The sequence below is a fragment of the Bombus vancouverensis genome, chromosome 17, assembly GCF_051014615.1.
Source record: "Bombus vancouverensis nearcticus chromosome 17, iyBomVanc1_principal, whole genome shotgun sequence".
Classification (NCBI taxonomy): Eukaryota; Metazoa; Arthropoda; class Insecta; order Hymenoptera; family Apidae; genus Bombus; species Bombus vancouverensis.
Genome location: NC_134927.1, coordinates 1,925,298 through 1,938,093, shown reverse-complemented (window position 1 = coordinate 1,938,093; position 12,796 = coordinate 1,925,298). Strand labels below are relative to the sequence as shown.

General features: G+C 27.9%; 1 protein-coding gene across 1 annotated transcript; it reads right to left on the bottom strand.

The window, feature by feature from the left end:
* Window positions 1-6,104: 6,104 nt before the first annotated feature.
* Dbp73D (putative ATP-dependent RNA helicase Dbp73D) lies at window positions 6,105-8,995 on the bottom strand. Its single transcript, XM_033343546.2, has 6 exons — window positions 8,820-8,995; window positions 7,914-8,647; window positions 7,462-7,674; window positions 7,166-7,376; window positions 6,605-7,039; window positions 6,105-6,524 (listed from the first exon to the last, which is right to left on the bottom strand). Exons 1-6 carry the CDS (start codon window positions 8,840-8,842, stop codon window positions 6,158-6,160), a joined length of 1,983 nt encoding a protein of 660 aa, XP_033199437.2. The 5' UTR covers window positions 8,843-8,995; the 3' UTR covers window positions 6,105-6,157.
* Window positions 8,996-12,796: the final 3,801 nt, after the last annotated feature.

The window sequence follows — 12,796 nt, the reverse complement described above, 5'->3', positions numbered from 1 at the left end:
AAACAAATACATGGTAGCTAGTGTTTTCATACTCAATTTGTAATTCAATTTATCGTCTAGATGAATTGACTTGTCTCCGGAAGCTTAAGAAGCGTGAACATCATAGTTCATTAAAAGACATCAGTTTAATCCTGAGTTCCTCTCAATAGTTTTCTCCAAAATTTTTTCGACGGTGTCATACAGAATAATAAGGCACACGTTTCACAGTATTACTCTTTTTGCTCTAGATATAAGTGATATTACTTGGATCTTATCAGTTCGTAGGGTTATTATTTTCAATTTGTCAAACAAATTGTTAGCGATTTCTCTGTACATATTTCACACATTTCTTCAACATATTCTTTGGCCGTTAATCCTTCTTCTTGCTTCTTTAGCGTAACCCGTTTTTTGTTCTTGCATTCTATCTAAATTCCTCGAAAGTTGAATATCAGTAGATGGGGAAATATTGTTATACCTGCTGTACTCAGCGTGATAAGGAGGCAAAGGAAACACTTTTAATAAATTGGCAAAAATTAAACGAGCAATTAGATTGTATCTTTATCTTCAAATTAATTTGTGCACCGCAAAAACGTTACTAACAACAGTTAGTTTGGTGCAACCAGCCTCGTGCTGAACACGTAGAATTGTTAAAGTATGTTATACAAAACGGTTTGAGATAAGCGGCCTCGATATTTTTTAATATTTAAATATTTATTGGTGTAAGATTTGGAACAGTGAAATAATACTGTGACACGCATACGCACACATATACATGGTGTATACATGTACATATAGGTATACTTTGGGTTGCTTTATTAATTAGCTAGCGCTGATTGCTAGCGACGTGATTTCGAAAATTCACATCCCAAAAATGGTTGATGCATAGAATGCGAGTAATTGTGAAAACATTTCGATATTAGCGACACTAGTACGTAATGAAAAATGTAGATTCTTATTTAAAAATTTGAAGTTAAATTTCGGTGAATTTTTTAAAGTCACCGCAAAGTCGATCGCCACAACTTCAGAAATATTCAAAATTAAAATGCAACACGTAAAATAGAAAAATAAGCATATATGTATACATATAGTGTATTTACATATGTATATTTATATGCATTATGTAGCATTGGTTATATGCATAAAAGTGCATAAAAATGATTGTACGTATAAAATTCCTGAGATATGTAAAATGATGCAATCGACTTTATATCTTACGTGGCTTGTTAATTACACTAAAAAGAACGAAACGATTTAATAATATCTACAATCAGTCACAAAAGTCCACATACACCTACAAAATTTTGCATATCTGACTTAACAAAGAAACTGTCTATGTGTGACATCTCAGAGACATTGAGGAAACCTTTCTTAGCTATGTACCTTAACCTAAGTTAATCTTCGTTCCTGGATACCATCCCTTTAAAACTCTTTTGGAATTTTCTGATAGCGCTCGATAAACAAAGGCAAAATACAATGATTTCGACCTTGGGATCTATTTGCTCGAAAATTATTATCAACATATGGATAAGTTTGGCAAACATAATCTTGGAAGAAGATTAAGGGCAGCCGTGAAAGTATACATATATACATATATCCTAACCAATACTATAGCGATAAGGTTTGTAGTGTTAACAAATATCAACGCTTTACAGATCTCTACTGGGTAAGGCAGATTAAATCACACTGTAGACTGTGACGGTGTTTTATTTTTGTCAAGGTTATTGCGGTCTAACCGCCTGTTTTTATTATCTCGTTACAGATATACACGTCACAACAAAGTAATTAAAAGAGTCAAAATCTATAAAGGCCATCACTCGTCGACAAATTGGCTGGAACCAAAAACGCATTTTGTCATAAAATTATTTATGTCTACATATTAATATGTACGATTATTATTGATATATTTCTAAAAAAATTAAAATAATTGAAATATTTAATTCACAAAAAATTTGGGGAAAAATTACGAAATCTTCCATTTTTTCAAAACTTTTTCACCAAAGGGATACCAACATGCTTACACAGGAGTGTCTGAAAGCTATTAATATTAATAATACAATATTAATAATATTAAGTTTACAGTTTCTATGATTTCATATAAATATAACAGGAATATGTAATTTTTGTAACACAGTATTTTATATTTTTATTTAGAGTGAATGGATTGTGTTACATTTTAACATAATTCGTAAAGTTAATGCCTTTACTATAATAATAATAACAATAATAATAATAACTTTCATATTTAAGAGTTGTAAACAGACTTTTGTGACTGACTGTATGTTTGTGATACTCTCTTTTGTGTTGCAACAAAACATCGGAAAAGCGGTAGCACTTTTTCTTATAATCAAAAACATTTGTTTAACTTAAACTTGTTATACTTAATGATATGTTAAACTTAAATGGATTTTCTTGAATATTCCGTATATAAATTAACTCTTACCGTGTAAACGTTTTTGCGATCACCATGAACAGAGGTCATCTATGTCTGACACGTCTTTCGGTGGATAAAAGGTCTCCGAAAAAATTAAAAAAAATTCATATAGCATCTACAAACTTTGTATAGTAAATTGAGATGCTTAAAGTTGCCTACCCTTCAACTTACAGAGGTTATCAGAGGTCCGTTACCTGCTTGTTTGGTTTAAATATTCAGATATGACATCTGAACAGTTAATGCTTTACCTAATTTACATCATAAACACTAAGTAGTATTCAAGCCACAATTACAAGTAAACTAGATATTCCTCATTCCCGTTTATAAAAAGAGATCTCACTAAATCTGTTGACCTGTTATTCAATTCTTTCTTTTCTACAACAATACGATATATAAAGATATCAGGTGTCCCATCTGAGAACGATATTGCTCTATACAACATTTAATTTTGTCTCGTGATGTTTTTTCCATCTTGAACCGTTTAAATGAGGCGACATATTCATGGAACATTCCAATATTATATCACAGAGTATTGATAAATTTAAAAAATGATTTTCCCTGTGGGTTTTTAAGGACAAGGTAAATTGCTTGGTGCATTCCCTATATAGATACGTATATATGCAAGGAAGTGTGCGTCAAATATCCTCTTATCATAATGGTATCATATAAGTGTGGTGAATTTATCGACGTTAAGTATAATATACATACATGTACACGGCAACGACACATATGAATCATATAGGACCATGTTTTGTGTATGTACATATAGTTATAAAAGCACATATAACAATATGTAACATGTAATGTACATAACATGAAAGCAAATATGACATTGTTGACGAAATTTGAAAAGATGATTAGAGTATGAATATAATAAATTATACAATAATAATATTAAATGAGACCTCGTTTTATATAAAATATTAATAAATGGTCTTATAGAGAATGTAACATATTAAGATTAAAAAAGGATGTTTAGACACTTGTTAGATATTTATCACATGTAGTATTACAAGTAAGTTAATGTGTACTTGTTCATTGCATCTCTCACAACGAAAATTCAAACATCAATAATTTCTCTTAAGTGCTTAAAGCTTCCACAGACCTGATACGAATCTTCTGACTTTCTTTATTAAATTAGTTATCTAGTTAAATAATTCTGTAAATTTTAGGACTTTTGATAATTTTTGGTCAATTAAACGCCTTCGCTGAATTATACCCATCGCTATAAACTGTTTCAAATATTGTAAATTCGGAAGAGCTGAATGTAAAAGTAATCTGTACATGTTTTTTTCTTTAAATTCACTTTAAGATGTCCCAATTAAATTAAAGTATACTCAATAATCTTGACGATCAATTGTAATTACTGACCAAAAATTGCCTAATTATTTTGTAAGTCATACAAATCTCTAACAAATTAGCGAAAAAAGATTATTTGCCTTATGTACAAAATATATGTATTTTACATCTTTATGTTGTGTATTACTGCGTAAAAAGAAACAAACATTTATTTAAATACTTTAATTCAAATTTTAATTTATATCAGACATATTGAAATAACACGTTTTATTAACGTATAATAGTACAATAATTAATTGCATAAATATTTTGCAGATACTGCGACATAAATTACTATATGTTTTGTTAAAAATTGTAAGATATGTTCCAATAGCCTTAAATATTCTATAAATACAACTACATGTAAAAATTATATCTAATCTATAAACATGTATTATTAAAAATATTATTGTACGCTGTGACTATCTCCGTATAACAGATGACAGATACGTACATACATACGCAAAGCGAACAAGTTAGACAATTTCACGAAATCGCTAAACTACATACATTTGAAAGCAATTGTACACAATTTGCAAAAAACATTTTTGCTCCCTCTCTCTCACTTTTTGTGCATCTTTTATAGATTTCAGTTACTAATCTGTTCGTTTCCATTGTATATAAAATGTAACCGACGGTCTGAGGTTATAAAGTTATGCACAGCAATAATAATAATATATGCGCTGCTAAATAGAAAGAAGTCTCGCGGCAGGAACGCAGGTCGGATTATTCGGGTTATTTCTGACAGGTTCGACACAATCTTAGAAATAAGCATGCGTGTTGGCTGAGTCGCATATGCAAACAAAACATTATAACAACGCGCGAAGGTGAGCGATAGAGAGCAACTTCCCTTGCCCTTGTGCCGTTCCGCGAGATTTCTTTCCAGCAGTGTACTATATGTTTGTGTCGTTAATCAATAAATGGTCATTTATCTTTTATAAATTAAAAATATGAATAACTTGCCTTTATCAATGCAACAATAATAATAATAATTAAAAATGGTAATTAATATACAATTGAATAACGTGACAACTATCAATAGGACAAATTGCGATAGAGGACGAGCATTACGAGCGTACGAGCATACGAGTGTACGATAATATTAACTTCAGACAATAAAATGTTATTATCGATGTTACTTTATGAGTTGTCTTGTACCCTATTTACGTATACTCATTATTCAGTATTTAATTAATAATATTCTTTGGCATAAATCTTGACTTGCCACGTAACAATCCGAACGCAATATTGCACTATTATCTTCAATTATCGAATACGACTTCTCGTAAAATCATATTGTTTCGACCAAAATAAGCGTGTTAGATGAAAAGTAATAACGCTCAAAGATTCAATTCAGTCTTGAATGATAGAACCAATTTGCCTGGATAGATTGGTATATAGAAATAGTCGATATAAGAAATTATTACGTTTTAAATTATGTTTGCGGTTGTATGAAAACTTCTTCATTTGGCATAAATTTGTTACATATTTTCAGATTCTGTAAACATTTCTACAAAAGAAAGAAAATTTTTAATTTAGACAAATCAGAAAAATATCCGCCGGGCATGTACGTATATATGTACATACGAGTAAGCATACTTGTATATAATGTTTTGCCACCACACCAATCACTCGCCAACTTCAATTTCTCAGTGCCGTAGTTATATGTAAGTGATTTTTAATAATCTATATATGTATAGTATAATGTTCCTCGTATCTGTGCTTGGGATCAAGAATTTGCAATAACCTAGCATAAGAAAAGTTATCACTACGTTTTCGAGCAGGAAATAAACGAGTGAGATTTTTCCGAAGAAAGTAGCTCCAAACGCGATGATACGAGACAGACGAGCAATAGTAGCATGGCGACGAAATATCATACATATTCTCTCAGCATATTTTTTTCGATCTGTACGAATTAAAAACAGTTCTAACATCTTTTCTGAGCGGTTCCTTCTCCAGAAATGTCTATAGAATTGAATACAGTATAAAAAATTTGTCTTAGATAAAGAACTTTTCACAAAAATAATGCATAGAAATTGCGCACATGGACTCTTTTTAAGCTTTGATGACAATTTACTATCACTTGGAACTATAACATTTAACTATTTTTTATATCGATACTAGAAAAATTATCTCTATTTAAAACTAAATCAATCTGCTAACGTTTTGAGCACTTTTAAATATTGGCCATCAACCAAACTTTAAACTATTTAAAACTAGAGATATTAGAGCAATTCTGTATCCGGACTCGTGTTTGGAATTAGGATACTTTACAAGGATCACTCAGTGGATTCTATAGGTTTGAAAAAGGTTTTGATTTATTAGACAACGAATTTTTTCAGTTATAGGTAAAAAATTTCAGTTAAATTATATTTTATTTAGCAATATTTGTACAAAAACTAATGACTTTTATTTTGCAGTTACTGGATAACTTCGTTTAGCAGCTTTTACACGTAATAAGTTATTCTGTTTCTCTATTTCAAGAGCATGTTTTAATTTATCAATATGACTCAAATAATCGATTTCATTTATAATAGCACTTAGTTCGATTTTTTCAACATGTGGTATTACTTTATGCGCATTATTCAACATATGCTTAAATATTTTAACTTGTTTGGGTGTCAGAATTGATATAGCAGTACCGGATTTACCTGCACGTCCTGTTCTTCCTGCTCTGTGAATATAACCGTTAATATGTTTAGGAAGATCATAAGATATGACTAATTGTACATTTGGAATATCTACACCTCTTGCTAATGCATCTGAACATACAAGTCTGGAAGTATAATAAAATTATATCACAATTTTTAGAAAATATTGATCTTAATTTTCAACGAAATTATAAACAAAACGTACATTTGAATGTTTCCACTTGTAAATTTCGTAAGTATATCCTCACGTTCTTTTGATACAAGTTGTGCAGAAAGTTCTCCAACTACTATATTCTTTTTAGATAAGAGTGATTGGAGTAAAATAGTTAATCTATGAGCAGTTCCTCCAGAATTTGTAAATATTAATGCCTTAGAAGTGATACCATCCCTGATTAATAACTGATATAAAGCTACTGGTTTATATTCTGCTTCACATTCTATTGCTTCTTCTTTTAATTCTTCTGGGCTTGTATAGCGCCCTATAAAATTAACCGCTTCTTTATCTAAATTTACATCATCGTCCTTGCCTGTCACCAAAACAGACGTAAACAATATTGGGTGAAAGAGTCCAAGCCGATTAAGTTTTTCAGGATCTTGTGATAATGTTGCACTGAATAATAATTTTTGAGCTGGAATTTTACTATTTAAAAATGAATATATTACTATAAATTTAATATCAGATAATATAACTTTATATTAATACACATGATCTTGGTAAATGATTATTATATAAAAAATTGTAACTAAATTGTAATTAAAAACTAACCTAGAACGTAAGTTGGAAAGTGTTAATCGTGGTGTTTGATAATGAGGCTTGGGAAGATACTCCAACCAATCAGCAGCTGTATCTGCTTCATCAATTACAAGAAATCTGATATCATCCAATGAAAATCCTGATGTTTTTAATATATGGTCTATTAACCGTCCAGGTGTAGCAACCACTATATCCACTAGAGAGATATATTCTCCTCTATCATCTGAAATATAAAAATTATAAAAAATATTTTGTATTTTATAAATAATATAAATAAAACCTTCTTCTTAAAATTTATAAACACATACTCTCTTTTCGAATATTTCTTTGTTCTTCATGAAATGCTGATGCGCCAGAAAGTAAACCAACTCTTAAATTTGTATGCGAAGTATATGTAACCATCACTTTGTAAATTTGCATAGCTAATTCTTGTACGGGTGCAACAACTAAACAACGCACCTTTGGAACTAATCGAAACTGTAATATTTGGACAATTGGTAGAACATACGCTAGAGTTTTACCTAAAGAGAAAATAATTTCTTAAATTATTTCTTTTCAGAACAGAAAATAATTTTTTAAATACAGAGCTTTAATCTATTCATTGTATGCAATGTTTAATTAAATAAAGACAACTGATTTGAAATAATATTCACTAATAACATTAATTATAATTAGAATTTAACATTATTTATAAACAATAAAGTATCAAAACTAGAATGTAAATATTTCAGTTTGCTATAAATGACTTGTACATTCGTACCACTGCCTGTAGGAGCAGATACACATGTATCCCTCAACCACCATTTTTGTTGCCTATCTTTATTACACTTCAATAGCCAAGATACCATACTAGCTTGAACAGGAAATAATTTATTAATGCCATTAGCTCTTAAAGCTTCAATAAGCTTAGAATCTAAAATTGAATTCATATTTTCTAAGGTTGGACCACTATTTAAATCAATAGATATGACTTCTGGATTAGCCAACCATTCTGGTAGAATTCTCTTAACTTCACGCTTCCGTCGCTTATTTTTTACACCCAGAATTATGAAATCACTATTCTGTCCTGATATTTTTTCTTGTGTTTCATTTGGATCTGATGATTTATTAGGTATTTCATTATCCTGATTATCTGTATTTTCACTTTGCAATGTTTTATCTGCAGTTTTAATTGTTTCATTAGAACTTTCTTCGCTATATTTCCTTTTCTTTTTATTCTTTCTATGCTCTGAAACATGTACTTCTGCCTTTCTTTTAATGTCACTTGATATACTATTTTCATTCAAATTACTATTTTCTATTGGACATTTATTAAGATCTTCTGCTTTTTTCTTTTTCTTTTTATAATTCGATTCTTGTGCATTTTGAGAATTACTTTCTTGTATTTGATGATTAGTTTTAATAGCTCTTTCTACTTTACGTTCTTCTATTCTTTTTAATAATTCAGACAAATGATTCCTTTCATTTTTCGTTTCTTCTTTTTCACCCTCATATCTATCAACAAATAGTATATGTATATTAATAATATTCTACGGGAAGAACTAAAAACTCGAATACGATTAATATAGTAGAATATTTATTTATATAGTTTAATTGACTAAATTTATTATTCAGTGATTAAGTTTATTAATACATATGTATTATATTTTTTGATATTTTGACATACCTGTTTATCACAAATAAACTCATTTAGTTTTCGATTTTACTCACGTGTTATACACCTTTTATAGGTTATATTCTAACGTGTACTACCTATTCCACGGTTGTATACATGTCCGTGACCTATATTAACCTATGTGTACTAACGCGACTTTAGACTAACCGGCTGTGAATGTGGACGCTGTCATGATCACGATCATCTTGTGGTATTATTTAAATAGATATTTATTTACTTATGCACATACGTATATAAATAAATACATATACATTTTCAAAAAGGCAAATTTAAAAAAAAGATTATTTTAAACTTGATTTCATTAAACTTTAACTATGTGTATTTACTATGTGTAAGAATAAACTTAATAATATTTCATCATTATTACATGTGTACATTTATATAATGTTTAGAAACAATTAATTTCAAAAATATGATTGAAATATATATTAAAATTACATATTACTAATATTAAAATCGTCTGCTTAAATTAGCCAAACTACTTCTCAAGAACGTAATCGAAAGTAATTTGTAATTTTAAATTTGTTACATGCTTACATACGTTGCTTACATAGGTAACATAACCAACAAAAATTACACATGTATATAGTAGCAGGTAATAGTAATATGATAAACGACTATATTTAACAAATTTCAAATAGATATCGTTTTTATAAGTTAAATTTTTAACCGTGTTATTGTCTACAAAAAATTATTAATCAATTTTGTTAAACATCTCAATAATCTTTTGTAACTAATAAAAAGACATACAAAAGACATTCGTACAGTAATTAATTTCAACAAAAATATTGTAAAACATCGTTTATTAACAAAATTTTAACAAATAGAAAATATGTGCATATTCTCACAAGTTTGCAGAATAATTGTCATATAAAGAAGGTAGGATATCTCCATCCTCTGTCAAAATATTAATGCATAATAAGTATTTGTACAGTTATAGTTTAATGAAAAAAGCTAATAAGACTTACATATATCTAGAAGAAGAAATCACTAACTTTAATTATTTTAATGCTTATTGGGATTCCCTTTTGATTTTATCATGGCTTGAAACCTTTGTGTCATTGAATTTATCAAATTAATAAATAACCTGCTTGAAATATTTTTGTAAAAGTAATCTCTTTAAATCATTTCTTGGTAACTACATATTTCACGTTTCAAGTGATCTCATATATTTTCTGTGTTTTTAAGCATTTCTGGACATATACAAATTCCATGTTTGCACATTAGTAGCATTCTGTTTTGGATCGTGATCTTGCATTCAATCTAAATTAAGAAATGATTTAAAGATAGCTCTTTTAGAAGAATGGGAAAATATTTCAAGTAGAATATTTATCAATTTTATAAATTCATATATATATATATATATATATATATATATATATATATATATATATATGAATTGCACTGAATTTATAAAATTGATAAATATTCTACTTGAAATATTTTCCCATTCTTCTAAAAGAGCTATCTTTAAATCATTTCTTAATTTAGATCGAATGCAAGATCACAATCCAAAACAGAATGCTACTATACATATATATATATATATATATATTTATATAACTAAAGGCAAAGATTAACAAAAATGCTATTACTAACTTTATTATTGATAAAAATGGTAAAGAAAAAAAGTGCATACATATATATAAACTTATCTTGTAGAACATAAGAATAAAAAAAATGATCTGTTGGATCTTCCAGTTCATTATATTATATTTCTGTAGTTATTTTCTATAAGATAATAATAACAAAATCTGAGCTATATAATATATATATATATATATATAAGCTATATATCTAGTTAACTGTATGATAAAGTGACTTGGGTTTGTTGTCTAAGAATAATAGAATATTATATAAAAATGAACGATAAATTTGAATGAATCGATACACTGCAATGAATAAATGTTATCAGAGATAGAACTGAAGTACAACAATTACATGAAGGAAGAAAGTACTTGAAATCTAGTAATTTATGACAAAACAGGATTGATTTTCACAAAATTTCATACAAAGTTACAATGTACTACATATTATATAATATGTGCAGTATATACCAATATTCTACATATTATACTAATATACTATACTAATATATTATGTAACATATATATTAGTATGATGTTTAAAATAATGAAACTATAGTAAGTTGAGTTGAGCAAATTAATAAGGTGGCATGTAATAATTGTGTAACTAGAAATATGCAAAAATTTGTAAACCCTTTTGTAATATCGCAAGGTAAGTGATAAGATATACTACTATTGGGCATTAAGGAGGACTACTAATTAATTTCAAAATAATATTTTGAATTACTCTTCTTTTTCTTGGATTATGTATTATATTAAAACAAAAATATAATATTCTTTCTAAAAAATACAAAGAGACATGAAAGTAATCTGGAATAGCTTTAAAACTTCTGAATGAAATATGTTTCCTTCATATTATTATATTTTACATAAAAAACATTCCTACATTTTTTATATTTACTGTAACTTAATAGTTATTCTAAATATACATATATATGAGAATAGTACATAGTGTGTGACTGGTGTGCTATAACATTATTGAAATAATTACAAAAGTATCTATAATATAAGTATATAGATTGCAATAGTATTGAAAGGATTTATAGTTATCCATAAATTATACTTACTTAAAAAATTAAAAAAATTAAATTATTAATATTCAAAAATCTGAAATTAAATAATATTCTATATTTTTCATATTTCACTTCAATTTAAACAGTGCGTTTTATTTAAAGCTAGCGTAAAGAATGCGTTGGTTTACTACACGCACATAGTTTTAGATATCAAAGTAACGACAATATTTTATATTTTCGCAATAGTAATTACAAAATTGATTTGTAAGATTTATAACATTACGATTGATAGTATCATTACGCGTGACCAACATAATACGATTTCGATTTGTTATAAACTTTATATGTATATGTGCACTTATATTAACATTCGGTCATAGGTATGTTGATTCATGCGACAGATATAAATGGTGTATCGTGTATATCATATGACTAATGTGTTTGGATATTTAATTAAAGTGTACATTGTCATAAGATATAATTAAAAGTTGTACTTCTTTTAATTTCATTGCATTGAATTTTGTTTTTCTACATAAATAAATATGGAATATTTATAATATATTTATTATTTATATAATAGTCGTTTATATATGAGAAATTTATTATTTTACAAATATTATATAAAAATGCAAGTTAAGAAAAATTATTTCTGACATTAATGAGTAAAACAACATTATTAAAAAGTTAGCAGTGCGATTTCATAAGCAATTAATTCTTAACAAAAATCTGTTAAGTTTTATTGGAGATAAACCTAATAGTTGTTAAGATATCTTGCTTTATTTTTCAATAATTTGCTGTTCATAATATCGATTTCACCGAAAACTATGGATAGGTAACTATTTGGTAATTATTAGGTTTTTGCTAATAAAACTAGACTTTGACATTTTTAAAAGTATAAAACGCAATACAAAATGCGACATATAATTTAAAATTTATTCAAAGTATGGAAGTTAAGTAGACAACTTCACACATATATATATATATATATATATATATATATATATATATATATATGTATGTATGTATATATATGCATATATAAGTTACATCAGTAAAGTAAGATAAATAGAAAGAAAGATAATTTCTAAACGGGTAAATAACGTCATTATGTTTCTTAGTTTTGTAATCATTACAGGCTTTTATCTAACAAGTCAAGGAATCTCGTTTCGTCACCGTTCAAAGAACTTAATGGATACGTATATATGATATTCGTAATACACATACAATGCGATGAATCACCTGACCTTGTTTCTTGAGAATCTTTTGGTGAACGGGAGACCTAGTCGCGGTTATGACGATAGTCTCTCTCTTCGTTACTCTGCAGCATACTTTATATGACACGTCATCGACTTTACGTCGCTCCCCCACC